This window comes from Capricornis sumatraensis, chromosome 16, assembly GCF_032405125.1.
Source record: "Capricornis sumatraensis isolate serow.1 chromosome 16, serow.2, whole genome shotgun sequence".
In the NCBI taxonomy this organism is placed as follows: Eukaryota; Metazoa; Chordata; class Mammalia; order Artiodactyla; family Bovidae; genus Capricornis; species Capricornis sumatraensis.
In genome coordinates, this window is record NC_091084.1 from 36,993,704 (window position 1) to 37,016,285 (window position 22,582).

General features: G+C 51.7%; 1 protein-coding gene across 4 annotated transcripts in view; it reads left to right on the forward strand.

Moving 5' to 3' along the window:
* ABCC8 (ATP binding cassette subfamily C member 8) overlaps positions 1-22,582 on the forward strand; it is an 80,820-nt gene that overhangs the window by 45,441 nt on the left and 12,797 nt on the right. For 2 of the 4 annotated variants that reach the window (XM_068989312.1, XM_068989314.1), the window contains exons 13-26: positions 876-981; positions 1,120-1,236; positions 1,616-1,691; positions 2,432-2,537; positions 11,419-11,454; positions 13,212-13,247; positions 13,956-14,054; positions 15,105-15,189; positions 16,163-16,243; positions 18,017-18,154; positions 19,671-19,796; positions 20,716-20,815; positions 21,037-21,278; positions 21,376-21,542. In XM_068989312.1, coding sequence (XP_068845413.1) covers positions 876-981; positions 1,120-1,236; positions 1,616-1,691; positions 2,432-2,537; positions 11,419-11,454; positions 13,212-13,247; positions 13,956-14,054; positions 15,105-15,189; positions 16,163-16,243; positions 18,017-18,154; positions 19,671-19,796; positions 20,716-20,815; positions 21,037-21,278; positions 21,376-21,542 — 1,515 coding nt within the window. The remainder of the gene's footprint in view (positions 1-875; positions 982-1,119; positions 1,237-1,615; positions 1,692-2,431; positions 2,538-11,418; positions 11,455-13,211; positions 13,248-13,955; positions 14,055-15,104; positions 15,190-16,162; positions 16,244-18,016; positions 18,155-19,670; positions 19,797-20,715; positions 20,816-21,036; positions 21,279-21,375; positions 21,543-22,582) is intronic. The other 2 variants (XM_068989313.1, XM_068989315.1) reach the window with 1 other exon arrangement.

Sequence of the window (22,582 nt, forward strand, 5' to 3'; positions counted from 1 at the left end):
TTAATGGGGATTCAATTATGTGCTTATAAAGCATTTAACAGTGTCCGCTGTTTAGCCTGCCAGGCTCCTCTGTCCATGGAATTCTCCAGGAAAGCGTACTGGAATGGTTAGCCATTCCCTTCTCCAGTGGATCTTCCTGATCCCAGGATTGAACATGGGTCTCTTGCATTGCAAGCAGATTCTCTGCTGTCTGAGCCACCAGGGAAGCCCCAACTCAATGGTTAATAGCCAATCCTAATCCTAACTAACCTGTCAGAACTCTAATAATAACCAATAAAGCCCAACACCAACTATCCTTCAGTCTAATAACCAGACTAACCAACTAACGTTAAACTAACCCTAAAACTAGTCTGCTGCTGCTGCTAAGTAGCTTCAGTCGTGTCCGAATCTGTGCGACCCCATAGACGGCAGCCCATGAGGCTCCCCCGTCCCTGGGATTCTCCAGGCAAGAACACTGGAGTGGGTTGCCATGTCCTTCTCCAATGTATGAAAGTGAAAAATGAAAGTGAAGTTGCTCAGTCGTGTCCGATTCTTAGCGACCCCATGGACTGAGGGCCCACCAGGCTCCTCCATCCATGGGATTTTCCAGGCAAGAGTGCTGGAGTGGGGTACCATTGCCTTCTCCATAAAACTAGTCAGTCCCTCCTAATCCACGCCCTAACCTACTCCAGCTGCCTAGTCAACACTAATAACCCTAGTAACTCCTATTGCCCCCACAGAATGGCCTTGGTCTGTCCCCTCCCGTGTGGGCTTTGTGGGGCCACAGCTGGAACCTGAAGTCTTCTCAGAACTGCCCTCTCAGGCCTTGCCCTCCTCCCTGTCCCCTCCCCTCTGCCCCCCCGGCAGGGTGAGGGGTGTCTGCGCTTCCTCTGCAGCGTGCAAAAGCTGAGCGAGTTCCTGTCCAGTGCAGAGATCCGTGAGGAGCAGTGTGCTCCGCGAGAACCTGCGCCCCAGGGCCAGGTCAGCAAGTACCAGGCGGTGGTGAGTGCCCCCCTGCCCTGCACCCCCACCCCGGTGTATTTCCCCAAAGCCTGCAGCTCGAGCCCTGCTGTTGTCCTGCCTCAGCTTCCTTGCACAGCTCCCAGCCCCTGGGCCCTCACCTCCTCTAATCAACTCCAGCCCCTCAAGGTTGTGAACCGCAAGCGTCCAGCCCGGGAGGATTGTAGGGGCCTCACAAACCCACTGCAGAGCCTGGCCCCTGGCACAGATGGGGATGCTGACAACTGCTGTGTCCAGGTGAGTCCTAGACCCTGCACCTGCATGCCCAGCCACCCAGCACCATCTCCACAAGGAAGCACAACATCTGAAGGACCAGACCCCGGTGTCCTGAGCCCTCTGCCCTGAATGGAGGTCACCCTGCAAGCCTGTAGTGTCCATAGGAGTCCTGAGACCGGGGCCAGTGCTTCAGTCTCCACCAGCTGAGGGGACCTGTGTCCATCCTCTGGGGAGGGTGCCTCAGGTAGAGGTCTGCATGAGAAGGCCATGCCCCCACTCCCCTGCCTTGGAGGTGGTTTTCTTAATCTTTGCTTTCATGGGGGAGGGGAGGCAAGACTATTCACACCAAACTCAGCTGCCTTTCTGCTCTCTTCTGGTTGGTGGGGTGCCCCTCATGAAGATCATTGGAGGCTTCTTCACGTGGACCCCTGATGGAATCCCCACGTTGTCCAACATCACCATCCGCATCCCCCGAGGTATGGCCCGGCCCACCCTTCCATCATGATCTAGGCGTGTCCCCCTCAGAATCATGTCTGAAGTGCCCCCTCCCCATGTTCCACTGAATGACAAGGAGAGAAAAAGAAAAATCAGGACCGATTGAGCAGCTGCTGTGTGTGCACTCTTGGTGGGTGCTCTGGGTATGAAGGCTAGAGAGGGGCTGGGCTCCTTCCTCGGGGAGTCCAGGTGCTTGGTGGGAGAGCAGCAGCAAGGACAGGGCAAGACAGCAGGGCCTTGATGTCAAACCATCTGTTGCAGACAGAGTGGGTGCTTCACAAAAGGAAAGGTGATCCCCAGTAGCCAGGGAAAGCGTTGTGAAAGGGCTGGGGACTCCAAGAATGGGCAGGGTCCTTCAGGCCGTGAGCAGGGTGGATGGTCCGGCAGAAGCAGCAGCTTAAGCAAAGCATGGGAAGGGGAAGGATAGGGTGGCCTTTGTGGGGACCAGGAGGCACTGAGCTCACACTGGAGAGCACTGGAGAGAGATGTAGGCCCTCAGGAAAGGGCAGGGAACTAGCAGTAGGAGGACGTGGGGAGCCAGAGATAGGGTGTGGGTTTCCAAAAGGAAAGGCTCCAAGGAGGAAAGGACTCCCTGGCAATTCTAGGTAGGAGAAGAGCAAGTGGGGGCCCCAGAGTTGGGTGTGTCTGTCTGTCTTTCTGGGTGGTGGTTGTTCAGACTCCCTCTGGCCTCCGCTCCCCCTGCTGCCCTCCCTCCCTGCAGGCCAGCTGACCATGATCGTGGGGCAGGTGGGCTGCGGCAAGTCCTCGCTCCTCCTCGCCACCCTGGGGGAGATGCAGAAGCTCTCGGGGGCCGTCTTCTGGAACAGGTACTGTGTGCACCTTCCGGGCTCAGACAGTGGAAAGACAGTGGGCAGGTGGGCAGCCCTCCTTGCAGCCGTTCTCAGTGCGGGGTGCGTCATGCCTGTGTTGAGTGTGTTCCACAAGCACTCAGTGAAACCAGTTACTTTCTACTCTTGTTACCATCATTAGCATTAGCCTTCACATTGTGCCAAGGACTTCCCTGGTGTCTCAGATGGCAACGAATCTGCCTGCAAAGCAGGCACCTGGGTTCGATCCCTGGGTCGGGAAGATCCCCTGGAGAAGGAAATGGCAACCCACTCGAGTATTCTTGCCTGGGAAATACCATGGACAGAAGAGCTTGGCGGGCTACAGTCCCTGGGGTCTGAGTGATTAACACTTTCACTATGTGCCAGGTACCTTGCTAAGTCCTCTGCACACACTATTTCGTTTAATTCTTAACGAAAACCACAAAGGTGAGTACTGTTAACAGATCTCATTTTGGACAGAAGGGCCAAACTATTTGCCCTAATTCACCTACCCAATTAGTGGCAAAGCTGGAATTCAAACTCAATTCTGTTTGACTCCAAACTCCATGTTCACTCAGCTGCACTGCCTCCCAGAGTGGGGATCCGTAACACGAACGTTGGTTTCTGGCTTGGTCATCAGCAAAGCTGATACAGACCAGTCAGTGCGTATTTCAAAGAACCAGAGATAAATCAGGCAAATGTGGGATTCTGGGCAAAGATTACTATCTCAATTAAAGAGCCGAACCCCAGCCTGAGTCAAACTTGAAACTAGTTGATTAAAGATACGTATATGATAAAAGCTTTTTTGAAAGTAAGAAAAGAAGAGCCAAGAAATGAAGAGGGTGGGAAAGCTGTTCAAAAACCTGGGCAGAACATGGCTACGGCAGTCAACAGGTAACCTGGGTTGGAGTCCACCACCCTCTGCCCCCCAACATCTCCCTGCCCCTAAGTATCCAAGAGAACGAGGGATCTGATCAAGGTTTCAGAAATAAAAGTCGAGGCCAGTTCAACAGAGGACAAACTTTCCCTCGCAATCATTTCTAGGGGCAAATTAGCATTCAAGATGTCAGGTTTTTTCACCAACTTGAGAGCAGGCTGAGCAGAGAGAAAGGCCTTGGAACAGGCACCCCCATTTCCTGCTTTTCCAAAATGCCCCTGAACAGTGCACCCAACAAATGGCAAGTTTCCTTCCTCAACAGGTCTATGGGCTGGCAATGAGCTCCTTGGGTTTCCTATAACTTCAGTCTCAGGAACCTTAATTCCACTGGGAATGTGGTGTGTCTGGGGGCACAGGGTCTCTGCTTCCATTTCCCATCTTATTCAGGTGTTTCTCAACACAGCCTGACTGGAAAGGTCCAGGCATTGGATTGCCAGACCCTGGTGCCAACTGCCTCTCAGGACTTTGGAGGGAGGAGCCCTGCCATTGGCTGCCTGTGTATATCTGTGACAGGAAGACAGGAAACCCCAGTGAACTGTGAGCCGAACAAAACTACTGATGTCACTGCGCACCCGCCATGCGGAGGCCTTTGCTAGGTGCACTGCACACACGAGCTCATTGGATCCTCCGGCTGGGTGCTATTACCCCATTTCACAGAAGTAAGAACTGAGGACAGCAAGGTGGGGTGACATGCTCAGCGTGTGGACCAGAGTCCCAAGCCTGGACTCTTTCCCTCAAGCCTGCCTGCTGCCTCGGGCTGGGGTCCCTTGGGTTTTAACTCCAGAGAGTATTCTCCAATTTCCATGTAGAGGGCAAGCTGGATCCAGGCCCTCTCTCAGGGCAGGGTGGGATTTCCTGGATGGGATTACACTGCTCAGAGACTGGGGTCACTCCTGGATTCCCATTTCTGCATCCGGCTCAGCCTCTGTGATCCTGTCCCCTTTGTCCCACTTCCTTCGTCTCCTCCCCACCCGCCTCACCCTCGTGTGCCCTTTTACACCAGCATCAGACCTCTCTGTCCTCTGCAGAGGCCTCAGCCTCAGCTCCCACCTCCTCTCTAAGCTCTCAGGGTCTGACTGCTCCTCCTTTCTCTTTGGAAGCCTCTGCCCCAGCCCTAGGGGGTCTCTCCAGGGAGTTGGAGCCGCTCTTTTGTGCAAGATTACTCCGTAAGGCACTTAATTCCTTCATTGTCTTGGTCAGTCTTCACCAAACTCTATGAGGCAGGCGTTCTCAATATCCCGATCTAACAGATGAGAAAACTGAGGAGAAGTAGGTTGCCCTGGGCCACCCAGCTCTTAAACAGCAGAAGTGGAATGTACACTTAAGTGCTCACGTGCATGGGCTTTCCACTGTGTGCTGAGAGAGAAGGGGCTGGAGAGCAACATGAAGAAACAGCCAGCCTGACGGTCAAGGCCAGCAGCCGCTCGGGCTGTGATGCCCTGTCCCCCGACCCCCGCAGAACCACCACATCTCTGCTCACAGCTCTGTCTGCATGGACACTCACTCTCCCCAGCAGGCAGCTTGGGCCCCACTTCCTGGTTCTGTTTGAGGCTCAGGGAGGATCTCGTGTCTCCAGAAGCTACTTTGCCCTCTTCCATGGCTCGGTTTCCCTCCCAAGCACAGCAAGCACATCAGGGTAGCCTGCAGTCCACCCTGAGAAGCTGTGAGAATTCGTTCACGACTCAGCTTGTGCTCTGGTTTCTCTGCATTGGTCTATTTACTCGCCCCATACTTATCGAGCACCTGCTGTACGCCAGACCCCAGGCACAGCAATAGGAATGCAAAGATCGTGAAGACGTGGCCCTGCTTCCAAAGGAGGGGAACAGATATCCAGTGCCATGGTGCCACCTCGTGCCACCATCAAGCACAGAGGAAGAGTGAACTCTGAGGTCAAGGAGAAAAGACTCATGTGGACATGGTGTCTGAGTTTTGAGGGACCCTTGTGGCTTCATCAGATGTAAGAGACAGGGGTGGGAGGGGAAGGTGTTCCAGGCAGGGGTATCGGGGTGGGCAAAAGCATGCTGATGTGAGAGGATGTGGTTCTGGTGCCCAGAGCAGTGGCTGGTGAAGGTCAGAGCTGAAAATGTAGGCTGAGCTGAGGTCAGACACCCTGTGTACCAGGCCCAGGAAATAAGATTTAGTCTGAAGGCTGTAGAGGAAAGGTACTGATGATACAGGATGAGGGATGGGAGAGAGAGAGGCCACAGGAAGGGAGACCAGCCCCAAGCTCTTTATAACTGGAAGAAGGAGTAGGCTGGCCAGACATGGCTCATTGGCTTCATATGCTCTCAGAATCCTGGCTTGTACACAGCTCTGCCTGGCCCACCTACCCTGGGCAGGGAGTTAAGTGTAGGGGCTGTATGTTGAGGGCCCTTCTCCATTTCTTGCAGGAGCTCCATGCCTCAGACCTCCCTAGGTCTGCAGGGAGATGATACACTTGCAAAATGAACCAAGAGCGAAATAGCATTTGATCCAGCAGCCCCTCCCAAGGGCCTGCCTGTTTGCAGCCAGAGGTGAGGGCAATGCCAGGTTGCTCCCATATTTTTTTTTAATCCATACCAGGGCTGAGACCTGGTAACCAGGCAGCCAGAAAGAGTCCCAGGAGGCCCAGGGCAGGGATTTGGGGGAGTAGGAGGCACACAACAGAGAATGCTCTGGGAGAAGGGTTTGTGTGTGCACCATTCATTTATTCCTTCCTCGAAAACGATGAGCAGTACTGCTGAGCACATAGGATCAAAAGTTCAGGAGGCAGGCTGCCCGAGTTCAAATCTGGACTCCATCCTTTGGGAAATTCTGTGACCTTTCTGCACCAGTTTCCCCTTATTACCCACGGAGTTAATGTGAGGCTTAACCTGGCACATACCAAGTGCCCTATAAATATTAGTGTAAATATTATTCTTTGACAATGTACTTCTATGCCAGGAAAAAAATTCCCCTATTGCTCTTTAATTATACCCCAGCCTGTCTCCCAGGAGAGACTGCAGTGAGCTCCCTGGGGACAAAGATCATATCTTATTTGTCTCTCTGTATTTACAGTGCCTTTGCTAAATGAATTCATTTGCTAAATGAATGAACTGGGAACAGTTTATGACCTTTAGGAGACTGCCATTAAATACGTCTTTATGTCTCTCTCCTTCCCACACACCTTGGCCCAGGCTGTTTCCCTCACCCATAATTCTACCACCCAACTTCTCCATCAACATTTAGAATGTACAGATCCTCTTTGTGTGGCCTCATATCGCATGCTTGTGTGTCTGCCTCCTCCAGGATACTGAGCTCCTTGGAGGTGGGGCTGGAGGGTTAGTCCAATGCGGTGCCCACATGGGATGTGTATTTTGTGAGCCACTCTGTGTAAGCTACAAAGGAGAAGACCTGGCCCCACCCTCAGGGGGCTCACCAGTCTTAGGTGGACAGAAGCCTGTGGGGCTTCTGTCCGGAGTTCAGGGGTAACTCCCTGAATTCCAGGCTGAAGAACTACTGTGGCCGCCCTGAGCAGATCCCACACATCAGCTGTTGGGCTCCAGGTCTCTGGGAAAACTGTGCAGCTTTCAAAATTCTCTCTGATGATACTTACCTGCCCCAGCCCAGCTCTGTGCTCTGATGCACCATTAACCTGGAATTTGCAAACTCTCTCCTTGATCATTAAGAGGAAAACATTCTTTTTTTTTTTTTAAGAGGAAAACATTCTGATAAGCGGTCGAAATTAGCAGATAGAGTCTAGTGAAGTTCTTTCCTTGGAAATACAGAAGAGGGCCGTTAGTGTCCCCAGTAGATTGATTTTAGATGTCCCCTGGGAGCCAGCAGGAAGCAGGGATCCGAGAAAAACTTAGGGGTGGGAGAAGAATCCCAGCTCCCCACCAGGAACTGCAAACTGGCCTCACTGGAACTCCCTGCTGCTCCTGCCACCCGCTAGGGTGTGGCCCCAGGCCCTGCTTGCTCTCAGACACTCTCAGAACATTGCTGCCTTGTGGTGGTTGGGTGTGAAGGCTGCTTCCTGAGAAGCCTGATTCCCCAGGGGTGAAAAACAACTCCTGTTAGATTTCCCTGGTGGTCCAATGGTTAAGACTCTGTCTTCCAATACAGAGGGTGTGGGTTCAATCCCTGGTCAGGGAATTTAAGATACCACATGCTGCAGGGTGTGGCCAAAATGCAAAAAAAAAAAAAAAGGCTCCTCTCAGCATAGCCTTGTGATCCATCTGTTCATACAGTCCCTGGAGACTTTGGGGAGTTGGGTCAGGAGCTCAAGGACACCCCAAGTTTCCTGGAGAAGGCAGTTGTGGAGAGACGGTGGGCAGACAGAAGGGGTGCTGTGTGAGCGTGACAAGCCTGCCTTGAGAACGAGATGATCTCTGGTTGTGGTTCTCACTCTGCCACTCGATAGCTGTGTGACGTTGAGCAGGTTATTTCACTGGCCTGAGCCTTAGTTTCCTCATCTGAATAATAGCAAAAAACCCTTTCCTCCCTCAGAGATTTGGCATTAGGACCCAATGACCTCAATTGGAAAGGGCACTGTGGGTGAAAGGTTACATTTCAGAGCAGCAATAAGTTTCTCTGAGGCAGGATGTATGGACCGTGGAGACTTGTAAGTCCTAACTTGCCCTTCCAACCTCAGTCCCCACAGCTTTCCTCTTTGTTTATTGTTGGGGTCTTAAATGAGTGTTGGGTCCTTTGGATTCCACCTCTGCCTGCACCTTTGAAACCAAGCACTGAGCTGAAAGGTTGGTCTCCCCACGCCCCTACTCCATCCCTCATTCTCAGACCCCATCCTCATCTTCCCGTCCAACCAACTCTGAGCTGTGTGCTTAATACATTCTCCCGGTGTCACAGTGACGTTCCGACCATGACCTCAATTTTATAGATAAGGAAACAAGGCTACCTTAGTAAAGGGACTTGCCTAAGATTTCACAACCAGTGGGTAGAGAAGCCTCTCAGATACAGACTTTAGAGCCCGTGTTCCTTCCACTTCTCCCACTGCCTGCACTCATGCCAGCTCCTCCTCCAGCCTGGGATTCCCTTCTTCCACTCCCAGTCCCAATCCTTCTCTCTTTGAGGTTCCATTCACCTGTAACTTCTACGAGCCCTTCCTCACTTTCTCAGATTTCGTCCTCCTCCAAACTACTTGCAAAATATGCATTTGGACTTACCTGGTGGTCCAGTGGTTAACACTTTGCCTTCCAATGCAGGGGGTCCTTGGTCCTTTGATCCTTGGTCAGGAAGCTAAGATCTCACGTGCCTCGCAGCCAAAAAGCGGAAACAGAAGCAATATTGTAACAAATTCAAAAAAAGACTTTAAAATAGCCCACATCAAAAAATAATCTTTTAAAAAATATATTTTTCTCTGATTCTAAAAGAATGTACATTGACTATGAGAAGAAGCAAGTGTAAAGAGGGCAAAACCCACCTAATATGAACACATACAATATCCCACCTCCCAGAAGTTTCCAGTCTTTTTTCTGCATATTTGCATATGTGTTTGTATACTATTCTCCCGAAGTTCTATAGCACCTTCTTGCTCCTACTTTTCTTTTGGCCTCTATAGCTTTCTGACTTCTGTACGTGTCGGATTCACTCTGCCAGTCCATGAGCCATTTGAGGGCAGGCTCTGTGCCATGATTCAGGTTGGTGTGCACACAGGGACCCAGCTCACAGCTCGTTGCAGAGAAGGAGGTGGGTCAGAGAACTGGAGAGATTATCTTCTTAGCTCAGTGTTTGGTCCTGAAATTGCAGGCAGAGGAGGAACACTCCTTTAAGAGCCCAGCAATCAATGGGCGGAAGTGCATGCCATGTGTATCCTTCTTTACTTTTCAGATTAACACATACATATACAATGAGGAGGCTCATTCTAGGAAGGCTGGAACTATGCTGGAAAGAGGAGACGATGAACCTGGATTCACACCACAGCCTCCCTTCTCCCTAGCTCTGAACTTTGGGTACATTAGGCAAACTCTAAGCCTTGGTTTTTTTTTCCTAAGATGGAAAACCTCTTTATAGAGTTGTTGTGAGGATGAAACTATGGATACAAACAACTGTACACAATGCCTCATGTTGAATGCCAGCCCCCCTCCCTTCCTTCCTCCCAAATAATTAAAGATGTCTGTTATCAACGTCCACTTATAACAGATCTCCCATATGCTAAGCCCTGTGGGGGCTAAAAAAGATGCTCTTCCTGCCTTAAAATCCCACTGGGGATAAAGGACTTACACAGGAACTTATTAGAGGGGAAAGTAGTCCATTATAAGGGCTAATTGAGCAGCCCAGATAATGATGCAAATTGAGTTAGAGCCGAAGGAGCTCCCTGTGTCCCGGGGTCCTTGGGGAGGCCACAGATGTGCTTCCCTCTGGATAAATAACAGCGTTTGCAACTCTGGAAGCAGTCAAGGTGGAAGACTGCAGAGACAAGCTTCTCTGGGCTGTGGACGCAGAGTTGGAATTTGGAGTTTGAGTTTTTTATCTGTTTCATGTTACCAGCTTGTCCATAAATCACAGCAATCTGATGATTAAGCAATACGAGTTAGGTTGAATTGAGAGAATGAATTGAAACTAATAAAGATCAAAGAATAAGATCATAGGGAGTTGGTGATTATATATCCATCAATGTCTCAATTAAGTTCTGCCTGCTGCTGCTGCTGCTGCTAAGTCGCTTCAGTCGTGTCCGACTCTGTGCAACCCCATAGACGGCAGCCCACGAGGCTCCGCCGTCCCTGGGACTCTTCAGGCAAGAGTACTGGAGTGGGTTGCCCCAGAGGACAAAATAGAATTTCATCTGTCTTCTTTCCATCCCTGTTTCTATCCATCCTGATTTTCCTTGCAACATATTTATCAGAGCTATGGCCTGGGTAGTCATAGTGAGGCAATATAACATAGGCATTACCAGCATGGAGCTTTGTGATCAGACAGGTCTATTTCCTCCGCTGTTTGCTGGATGTGTGACTTTGGACAAGTTACCCAGACTCTCAAAAGTCATCTTGTCTTTAAAGAGACATTCCTTGTCTATAAAGAGACCTCTTCCATATGGTTTTTTTGAACTTTAAAATAGATAATAGTATTGCAGTGCTAAACTCCAGTAGATGGTGAAGGCCAGGGAAGCCTGGTGTCTTGCAGTCCATGGAGTCGCAAAGAGTCGGACACGACCGAGCAACTGAACTGAACTGATTGCAGGGTTTATCACTGTGCTTGTCAAGATTATGATAAATGTTAGTTGATTTTATTAAAGTAAGATCTGCATGAAAACAGGACAGATTGATTTTCCCCAAATGTGCATGTCAGATGTACACACTTCGTTGGCAGAAGGCTGCTTCTGGAAGGTTGAAAGGTGGCCTGGGGCAAGAGAAAGAGCACTAGTAAAGTTGGCACCCAAAATCAGGTCACTTCACACAGTGTTTTTCAAAAAAATTTTTTACTATAATTCACAGTATGAAATGCATTTTATATCACAGTCTGCTACATTTATGCATTGATATGCAAGAAAAAATTTTACACAAAGAATATACAACTTGACCACATGTGGTACAAACTGGTTTTGGGGTGGGGGAGTTGTATGTTTGTCTGTTTTAGCGCAGTTGCAGATTACTTATTTCAGACCCTATATTGGGTCCCAATCCACAGTTTGAAAACACTGTATGAAATGATTATGACCTTGGGAAAGTCACTTTCCCTCTCTGAGCTTTAGTTTTCCCAACTAAAAGCCCGTCCTGACACCAAGCCAGCCTCGCTGCTGCTGGGAATGGTGCCAGGAGCACTGATGAAGCCCTTGCTGCTTGGAGGAAGCCCATCCAGGGGCTGTGGGAGGGACAGAAATTGAGAAGCCGCTTGGGGACACTGGGGATGGGTGGGAGGGGTGAGGACTGTGGAGGCTGCTTCTCCCCAAAGACACAATGTGATCTAAATAAAGGCAATGGGCAAGGGAGAAGTAACTGGTGGTGTTCTTTCCCATTTGTGCCCCAGCAGCCTTCCTGACAGCGAGACGGGAGAAGACCCCAGGTACAGCCTTGGGACTGGGTTGGAAGTGGGTCCCCAATAAAGGGAAGGGGCTTGGGGGGATTCCCTGGTGGTTCAGTGGCTAAGACTCCATGCTTCCACTGCAAGCGACACAGGTTCAACCCCTGATCAGGGAACAAAGATCCCAAATGCCATGCCATGTGACCAATTTTACAAAAGGAAGAAGAGGGAATACAGGGGAGGAAAACAGTTTTTAAAAAAAATGGGGAGGGGAAGGGCTAGGCAGGGTGTATGGGGCAGGGAGGGGTGCTGAGTATAGATTCAGGGCTGTATAGTCCACATACACTTAGAGACATGAAGCCCTATAATACGTGAGGCATGCATTCTCAAAGAGGGAAAAATCTGGTGCTGGAGAGGAAAAACTTAGATATTCCAGTGTTTTGTGGCTCTCCAAAGGGCCGCAGTATATGAGCAGATGTACACTAGATCTGTGGTTTTAAAACTTCATAGTGGATAGAGTCAGAAAGTGGATTAGTGGGAAGGGAGGAAGGCGATGACTGCTAGTGGGTATGGATTCTTTTAGGGGTGATGGAGATGTTGTCAATTTAGACAGCAGTGGTGGTTGCACAGACTTGTGAATATAATTATTTTTTAAAATCCACTGAATTGGGAAATAAATGTGGCAGGGAAAGGACAATTAGAAAAAATATGTCTAAAATGGCCCTGGGGTGATCAAGAAAAAAAAGTTGAGAAACAAAGCTATAAGGAGAGGCGGTGGTTATCCCCCAGGCCAGACAGAAGCTTCAGCCTTGTTGCTTTATGTTCTATGTGCTTTATGTTCTGGTTGTCTAAAACATCCAAGTGAAATAGATTAATGTGGCCGTAAGACCTTCAGAACCCTCCCTAAGCTCACTTCTTTCAAGACAATCGAGACACACTGGAGGAGGTGGGAAGTCAGGACTGGGAAGGTTGACTTGACCTTGTAAGTCAGTGTAAGCGTCTGGCCTTCACTCTCCAACTCCACAGAGGTCTCACGTCCCCACATTTTCTCCGCCGTGTCTCCTGCCTTGGTGAGTGCCAGGGCCTGATGGCAGCCCAGCCTCTCTAGCCATAGTGACCGTAACTGTTGAGCCAAAAAGCCGACCTCACGGTATGTGGCAAGTGAGAACATGTGGACGAGAGCAACAGGACAGAATATTTGACCCGGAGCAGCTGGGGCCCGTCCAGGCCGCACGGCCACCGCAGCTGACCCTGTCCCTCTGAGGGAATCTCCTAGGCCCCATGGCTGTCTTCTGGGAATCACACTTGGAGCCCTTCTCAGCCCTGCAGGTGCCACCCTGAGTTGCATCAGCCGTGGGTTCCCGCCCCCGGACTCACAGGCACCCATGGTGGCCTGTCCCACCCGGGCTGGCCGCTGTCAGAGTGCACTCCCTGCACCAGCTGTCTGTGCAGCCGTGTCAGCCCACGAGCTCGGCCAGTGCATCCGAGCCCTGACTCAGAGGCTGGGTCTGCAGGAGTCACAAGTTGGGCCTCAGACTCCCCTGACATAGGAAGACCCCCACCACCGTGAGCCTACACCCAAGGTGCCTTCCCCCCACTCTCCCTTGTAATTTCACACACCCCGATTGTATTCAGGCAGTGGAGGCTCCCCAGGAGGACCTGTGGCATTTGTGGCTGCAGACTCCGTCTCAGGGGTTATCAAGGCCCTCGCGCTGGGTCTGAAGGAGCTGAGAATGTCTATAGAGTGCTCGGTCCATGCGGGTGAACCCTGAATGTATGTTTTTCCCTCCCTGCTGCAGCCCCGAGCGGGAGACGGTGGCTGACGCGGACGTCAGGTACTGTGATCCCGAGCACTGCCCCCTGGGGCAGACTTCCTCAGAGGGGCTGTGAGGCCTGAGGAGCCACAGAGCTCAGGCAGGCAGCCCCCCAGGTCCAACCCAGCCGCAGAGGAGGCCAGGGAGGGGGCTGTGCTTCACAGGGTGGCTGGGAGAGCACTGTTGCTTCTGGGCATCAAGCCCTTCACACCAGATCATTTTTATCCCTGTGGTCATCTTTTCCTTTCCTTTTTTTCTTTCTTTGTCTTCAGAAACCATACCACGCTAAACATGATTTCCTTAACAGTGCTCTTTTTAAAATTTCCATTTGGAGAGTTAGCTGCTGACATCAAAGTTGAGTGGTTTGAGGGCTACCCAAGGAAGGAGATCAGGGTTCAAGTGTCCACTTAGTTGGCTTCTCCCAGGCTCTGAGTAAACCTGGGAAAGGGAGCAAACTGCAGAGGTGGGACAGGGAGGGGTGGAGAGCAGGGAGGGGTTGAGGTCCCTTATCCCCCAGTCAGCTAAGGCCCAGCACCCAAGCCTGCCTCAGGCCTTGGGGGATGGAGAGGCCACCAGGAGCCACACACACAGCAGATTTCAGCCAGCTGCACCTCCTCATCTTCGCGGTGCCCCCACCCCCTAGCCCCAGTTTTATCCATCAGCTTGATAACCACCTCTGACAGTGGCCCCCTGAGAATGCCTCCCCTCCTCCTGCCCTGCTTTTTCCAGGAAGAGAGGCCCAGTGGCCTATGCTTCTCAGAAGCCGTGGCTGCTAAATGCCACCGTGGAGGAGAACATCACCTTTGAGAGTCCCTTCAACAAGCAACGGTAAAAGCCTCCCAGAGGGAGTCAGGCTGAGGGTGGGGAGAAACTGGTGATGCTTTAGTCTCCCTCCCCAGCCCCTAAGCACAGCCAGCTGCCTGCTCCTCCATCCATCTCCCTCACCCCGCCATCCTGTTCTCCAGCCCGCTGATCAAGATTCCAGCCTGTTCCATATGGTCCATCTGGAAATGATCCGGATGTTCTGGACTTCGGGGCAGTCCACCTCCCGTGGTTGAGAGGGTAGGAGGGGAGGGAGGTGCGGGCACACTGGTGCCCCCTCTTGAGGTTGGTGAAAAGGCTCCCCCAGCGCTCTGCCCTCTCCATTCTCATGATTCCCTGCCCCCAGCTCTGCAGCTCACACACAAATCCCTCCAGGGCTAATGACTGCTGACATCCATGGACCTCTTTCCAGAGGCTCTCGGTATTCATGATTTCTTCTAATGCTCACACCAATCCCAGTAGGCAGGTACTGTTATTATCCCCATTTTATAGATGAGGAAACCAAGACTCAGGTAACTTGCCCAAGACCACCCAGCCAGGAAGTGACAGAAATGGGTTTCAAATCCATCTTCTAACGCCCAAGTGCCTGTCACCAAGACACTCTGATGCCTCCACGCACCCTGGCTGGCACCCACCCAGACTGAGAGCTGACCAGGGGAGTGTGAGGGGAGCAGGCTGGGCAAATATTTGAGTAGCCATCATCATTTGCTGCCTCAACAAAGCAGCAGTGATTTTTCCCTGGCAGTGCCCCAAGCGTGGGCTCTGGCTCTAGCTTTTCCCACCACACAGGGCCACAGGCCCTCTCTTGTCACTTACATGGCTATTTGCTCCCATCCAATTTCATCCTTCAAATATTTAACTTGCCCCAAGATGGTGCCAGGTGCTGCCCTCAGCTCTTTTTGAGCTCACGTGGTGTTTGCTTACACCCATCAGGAGGCCCATTAAAGCCATCGCTCATCCTGGCACAGCTGTCCGGAGGGTAATGACCCTCTACAAAAGCTCAGGCCCACCCCCGGCCAGGCTGCTCAGCTGTGTCCCCACCCCGCCCCACTGCAGGTACAAGATGGTCATTGAAGCCTGCTCCCTACAGCCAGACATCGACATCTTGCCCCATGGAGACCAGACCCAGATTGGGGAACGGGTTAGTAGCAACCTCCAGGGGAGTTACTCAAAGCTGGGGCCCTTGGGCTCCCCTGCTCCCCACCCATCACCATCACCACTCCCCGAGGTCGTTCTCAGGGAGAGCAGGGGATGCGAAATGAAAGAGGGGTAAGGCTGCAGAGTGCCTGCCATGGGATCGAAATGACCTCCTTGAGCCCTAGACTGGTGGCTGTCGTGGACAAGTTTCCAGTCTTGCTGGGTGCAGAGGTCAGCTTAGCACTTTCTCAGGCTGGGCAGGACTTGACCTCTCTACAGACACCCCGAGTATGTACTGAGAGCCCACCCAGCACTGCACCGGGCTCAGGGTTATTCTTCCTGTTTCATCTTCAGGTGGGGTCCCTCCTCCATAAGCTTAGATGAATAGGATTCTCCCATGGCTTTCCTCCTGGTGTGTGATTTAAATCCCCCCTTCCTACGGCTTCCCTGATAGCTCAGTTGGTAAAGAGTCCACCTACAATGCAGGAAACCCTGGTTCAATTCCTGGGTCAGGAAGATCCACTGGAGAAGGGATAGGCAATCCATACCATTTATTCTTGGGCTTCCCTTGTGACTCAGCTGGTAAAGGATCCACCTGCAATGCAGGAGACCTGGTTTTGATCTCTGGGTTGGGAAGATCACTACCCACTCCAGTATTCTGGCCTGGAGAATTCCATGGACAGAATAGTCAATGGGGTAGCAAAGAGTCGGGCATGACTGAGAGACTCTCACTTTCCTCTGTCCTGGTTTTCATGGGTCAGATGATCCCTAGCACCTACATGGTGAATTGTCAAAGGCTGGGGATCATTCTCCCCACTTCTGAATGAATTCAGTGAACGTGTACGAGTTCCTCCTCTCCACCAAATGAGGAGGGTGCAAAGAGGTGATTGAAGCCAAATGCTCACATCAAGTAGGGGCCTGGACAGTCTCTGCTGAAGGGCTGTGCAGGCCTGACCTTTCCTCCCTTTTGGCGGCAGGGCATCAACCTGTCCGGTGGTCAGCGCCAGCGAATCAGCGTGGCCCGAGCCCTCTACCAGCACACCAATGTCGTCTTCTTGGTGAGTGCATCAGCCCGCAACTTCCTTGAGGTACTTGTGTCTGGCTGCCCCCTTGGCTCAGACAGACAGACAGACAGGCAGACACACACACACACACACCCCATCACCAAACAACATCCCTCTCCAGGAGCAAACTTCTTCTGCCAGAGATATTACCTACTGATCTTTTTAAAAATTTTTATTTATTTATTTTAATTGAAGGCTAATTACTTTACAATACTGTAGTGGTTTTTGCCATACACTGACATGAATCAGCCATGGGTGTACATGTGTTCCCCATCCTGAACCCCCCTCCCACCTCCCTCCCTACCTACTGATCTTATTCATGGAAAAACTGAGACAAGATTAGTCCAACTGATCAATATGGACTTCACACAGCTCTGCAGTAGCCACGAGGGGAAATGAGGAGTAATTATAGGCCCCTGCTTTGTAGAACATCCCCAACCTATTAATACTTATTTAGCCCAAATATAAGAATCACAAATACGTGGAAAGTGAGTTGCCATTTCCTATTTCAAGCCCAGAGCAGACATTGCTAATTGATCTCAGTTTTCTCTCCCATGAAAACTTAACTTGGCCTCAGAATCCTTCTTAACACAGCACTCCAGGTAACCTCTAATCATCAAACATGAGATAAAACTTGGCTGTACCCACCCTCCTTCATGCCAAGTTCTGTGTAGTGTGCCTTAGTTGGTACTGAAGAATTCCAAGACATAGCCCTTTGCTTCAGAGGTTTAGAATCTAATTAGGGAAACAGAGCTCGCCAGTACTCAAGAGCCTCAGCCCACTGGAAAGCCAAGCTGTGTGACAGACTGTGAAGGGCCTTGTCTAGGGAGACAATTGTGAGGACGAGAGTAATCAGGGAGGGCTTCATAGAAGAGAGCATTAAAGAGTGAGTCAGTCAAACGGAAGGAAAGAGGGAGCCATCTGGACAGACCGCTGGCAGAAGGACTCTCACTTCTCTGATCCTGGCTTTATTCTCCACCCCGCCACCTCCCCACTAAACTCACTGCATAATGGAAAGGTTCACACCGTTTGTTACCGTCTGACACAAGCATAGCATTTCACAAAGTACTAGCTTCTTCATGATCCCTTGTGAGCTTTAAATATCCTTGTTAGAGAGAAATAAAGTGGGTACTTTAATTTATTTCAGCTAACTTTTAAGCTCCTACTCTGTACTAGGCACGGGCACAGGGGATGTCAGTTCTTCAGGGCCCCACGGTCCAGGGTAGACAAATAGCTATCAGATCTGACTTCCTGCAGGGTATCACAGAGGGAGGGAAGACTAGGCTCAGGCATCAGGAAAGGACACAGGAAGAGCTGGTGCTTAGGGGAAGTGCTGAAGGATGAAAAATAGTTCACCTGACAGACAAAAGGCAGATCAGCACTGCAGGCAGAGGGAAGAGCTTGGGCAAAGGCCTGGAATGGCAGACTCCCTGGAAATCAGAGCGTAGGGAGCTTTTACAAGACAGATGGGAAGTGAGGCTGGAAAGGAAGACTGAGCAGGTGGGAGGGGGTCTGGATTAGGGTGCTAAGGAATTCGGACGTAACAGATTATGGGGAGTCACTGGAGGTTCAGGAGTCAGGAAGTGCTTGTAATTAGACCTGTTTGAGGGTGATGACTGATGGCTGAAGTCCAGAGAGGTTAGGTACGCTGTCCAAGGCCACACAGTGAAGTGGTGTCAGTCACTAAACCAGAGCAGGTACATCCACAGTTTTACATCCACTGCTACCCACCCCCATGCTCGCCCCTGTTTTCTCCCATCTACCCAGGACGACCCCTTCTCAGCTCTCGATGTCCATCTGAGTGACCATCTGATGCAGGCCGGGATCCTTGAGCTGCTCCGAGATGATAGGAGGACAGTGGTCCTAGTGACCCACAAGCTACAGTACCTACCGCACGCAGACTGGGTGAGGGGCCAGCAGCGGTCAAACTGTGGAGGGCTATGGTGGGAGAGGCAGTTGGGTGTCTCCAGAGGACTCCGTCAGCTGTCTGAGCAGCAATTGCTGAGGGCCGCAGAGCAGAAGAGAGCAGCACTGGGTGGCTTCTCTCAGGCTGGGCCCATCAGGGAGGCCTGGCATAGTCCACGTGTTGGGCGTCACCTAGAGTTGCAGACATCTGCATCCTGACCGGGGGCCCCGTGGGTGCACACAAGGTCAGCACCAAGAAGTCTCAGAAAGAAGTAGACACTCAGTTCCTACTTCCATTTCCTACCCAGTTTGATGACTCATTCCCCTGTCCTTGGGGAGTGCCCATGTGGACAGGAGAGCCATCTTCCTGCCCACTAGTGCGTCAGATTCAAGTTAGGATCAAATGGGAAATATGGAAACAAACCTTGGCAGTAGTAATAGAAACGTCACTGTTATCAGTAGAATGAAATATCACATCAGTTAAATCCCCATATTCCTCAACATGAAGACAGTAGTTATTTTTCAAATAATTGGAAAGCATTTAATTCTTAAAATGGAAATCATGTGACTTTTGAAACTGAGGCCTTGCCTGACTCGTACATAAAGTTGTCTGTGGAAATGAGGCCCTTCCTAAGCTTCAGGTCTGTGTTAAATGCCCCTGATAATTCCCCTCAAATAATTCTTCCTTCTTCATGTAGTAAGGTCTTCCCCTCTACTATGAATAAAAAGGAAAAAGATCCAGACTTTTCAGAAAAGCTATTAAAGCAGAAAAAAATGCAGGGGGCAGGGGGTGAGGGGGAAGTTCCAGATTTTAAAAATAGCTATTAGAGGAGGTACAAGTTTGTGTCTGAGTTTCTGCAGTGACCCAGGTGAGACAATTCAGGACAATCCTTAGTCCAAAGAAGGCAAACACAGGAGTGCCTGGTTCCTTAAGTGAACAGGACTTCGGGGCATCAGCCCTTGAACCCCAGCATGGGGTGAGTGGGAGTGAGAAGAGCAGGTTGGGTTTCTGAATTAATGATGGGTCTACGTGAGTATAAAGCATTGAATGTTTCAAATACATTTTATTGATCTCAAAGAGGCCTCACACATTTAGACCAACAGGTGCTTTGCCAAACACTGGTGGAACCTGTCAGGCCTGATGTGAGGAGGAGTTGAGGGTAATGAGCTGTTAGCCCATTAAGTGCATGCAAACAGCTGTCATTGCTGGAGTCCTTGGGGACAAGCAGACAACTTGACCAGGATGCATTAATTTGCTCTGCAAACCCTCCTATCAACCACGGGGCAACCATTGAGAACTACCCCTGAGATGTACCAGATTCTAAATCCTGGAGTGTCCTGCTGAGGGCAGTGGGTGAGCTGGAGCCATCTGTGGTGGGGAAGGGGTGTGTGCACATCTGTTGTGAGCACATCTGTTGTGAGCACATCCGTCTCCAACCCCTCGCTCAGGCAGGGGTATAACCTCCACTCCCCCACCTCAGCCAGCCCCCCACTGAGTTTGTTTCTGCCTTTTTAGATCATCGCAATGAAGGATGGCACCATCCAGAGGGAGGGCACCCTCAAGGACTTCCAGAGGTCTGAGTGCCAGCTCTTTGAGCACTGGAAGACCCTGATGAACCGGCAGGACCAAGAGCTGGAGAAGGTGGGTGTAGCCTGGGGGTCAGGCAGCCTGGCCCCTGAGGATAAGGTTCTGCTAGAACCTGAATTCATAAAGGCCTTCCTGCCCTCATTGGCCCTAGGAAGCCCCCCACAAACACACACAAAGGACAGATGTGGGAGCTGGGCATGAAATTGCTCCGACTAGACAGCCACTACCTGTGCCAGCTACCCAAGGCAGAGTCAGGCCAATGCCTTCCCCATGTCCTGAAATAGGCAGATACCATCTAGTTACAAAGCTTCAGATAACCAACTCAGACCAGCTAAACAAAGAGAAAAAGGGGGTGAGGAGTTAAGGATTTACTGGCTCAGGAAACTAGAACGTCCAGTGATGCTATAGCTTCAGGTGGAGCTGGATCCAGATGATCAAGCCATATCATCGGGAATCTAATTCTCCCCACCCCTTGGCTCGGCTTCTCTCACACTGGCTTCATTCCCGTGGAGGCAGTGAGGGCCATCGGCATCTCAGGCTTCCATTCTTCCAGGTCAGCAGCTCTGCCAGAAAGACAGTGCCTGTTTTATGATAGTTCAGCAAAAGTCCCAGGGCTGACTCCTGTTGGTCCCATCCTGAGCAAATCACTGTGGTCAGGGATGTGGAATGTGAAGACTGACCAATCCTGGGTCACATGCCCACTCTGGGAGTCAGAGAGAATGATTAGCCCACCTGAATCACAGAGGCAGAATAAGGGAGAGGTGGTCTCCCACAGGGATACTGGGATGCTAGTAGCTGATAAAGGGGAAGGAGTAAATTCTGGCAGGCAAACGTGTCCATCTGGACCACCCTCCAGGCAGGGGCAGCTCGATAACTGCCAGTGGTCATTACCAGGGGCAGTTCCCCCCTACCCCCCTCCCTTTTCCCCTCTGCACACCCTGAGGACATTAGCCAGGCCCCATCTATCTTTCAGGAAACCGTCATGGAGAGAAAAGCTACGGAGCCACCCCAGGGTCTGCCCCGGGCCATGTCCTCAAGAGATGGGCTCCTGCAGGATGAGGAAGAGGAGGAAGGTACAGGCCCGGGACTGGAGTGGAATCGTGGCCTGAGGTCTGCTCCACCATGAGGAGACTAAGAGTTGGGGTTCCGGGAGTGGGGAGATGGTGTGCCTCTGATGCATACCTTCCCCCCTGTGCACCTCAGTCTCCCCATCTGTAAGCGAGGCTGATCCAACCCCTGTTCTCTTCAGAGGGGTGTGCAAGGTGACTCTATAAGGGGGTTCTTCCACCTGCAGAGGAGGCGGCCGAGAGCGAGGAGGAGGACAACCTGTCGTCGGTGCTGCACCAGCGCGCCAAGATCCCGTGGCGGGCCTGTGCCAACTACCTGTCCTCGGCCGGCACCCTGCTGCTCTCGCTGCTCGTCTTCTCCCAGCTGCTCAAGCACATGGTCCTGGTGGCCATCGACTACTGGCTGGCCAAGTGGACTGACAGCGCCCTGACCCTGAGCCCCACGGCCAGGAACTGCTCCCTCAGCCAGGTGGGTCCCGCAGCCCCAGTGCCGGGGCCAGGGGCCGGGGAGGGCTGAGCACGGGCCACCCCCACAGGGTGCCAGCCTCGTTCTCTGCCAGGCCCAGGAGTGTCCCCTCAACCAGACCAGCTACGCCATGGTGTTCACGGTGCTCTGCAGCCTGGGCATCGTGCTGTGCCTCATCACGTCTGTCACAGTGGAATGGACGGGGCTGAAGGTGGCCAAGAGGTTGCACCGCAGCCTGCTGAACCAGATCATCCTGGCTCCCATGAGGTAGCCCTCTCCCCTGGCTGTGTCTGGCTGTGGGCGAGTCATTGTTCTCTGGGCCTTAGCTCTCCCATCTGTAAAATGGGCATATATCAATACATCCGATCTCTATTAATAGCAGGTCGCTAGATGTGACTCAAGGATATGGGGTAGGAAAAGCCCCCTCCTTGGTGCAGAAAACAGGGAAACTGTTATCTACTCAGCTAGACAGGGTGCTAGAAATGTCACACAGCTCATCTAATTCTCACAACAGCCCTTCAAAGGGTCTGCAGGCGCTGCATGAATGCTTTCCCCTTCTAGGCAGGTACCACCCCTGGTTCAGCTCTCCCCTTCCCTGCCTCTCCTTCCTCATTCAGCCATCCTGCAGCTTCTACCCCAGGGCCACACAGGGTAGTTATTCTAATCCTCTGTAATGGGATCAGTCAAAACCCCAAAGGCTGCTTGGTGTGAAAGACAGTTAAAGCTGTCACAGCCTGATCGGCTGCCAACTCAGTTTACAAACCCAGCAGGCAAACCGGCTATCTGATCCCTCCTCATCATCCAGTCACAATCTCCTCTCTTCAGTTTCATGATCAGTCTGTGGCCCACAGACACAGCCTCCAAATTTACTTATCCTCTGTTTGTCCCAGGTCTATGGTTCTGAAATTCTCTGGCTGGGGTTGGGCCGGTTCCGGGTCACAGCCAGAGTGCTGACAGCTGGCGTGGCCTCGCAGGGTCAGCCAGCTGACAGGCTGTCCCCAGGGCCCGTCCTCTGCCCTCCCTGCCCCATCCCCTCCCCCAGGAGAGTCTCTGGAGAGAACTCTACGTCCCCAGGAGGACAGCTGCTGAGTGAGGCGGGCCCAGTGAGAAGCAAAGAAGGGTGGCAGTGGTCACACATGGGCTGGAGGGTCAGCGAGGCTGCCAAGGGGCCAGCACCCCTTTGGGCGGCTGCGGGAATTCTCAGGGACACAGGCCAGACACAGGCAATCGCCCTGGGAAGGCAGACCTGGGGATGACTCCAGAGATGTGGAAACAAAAAAAAAAACTACCCTCTTTCAGTAAACAGG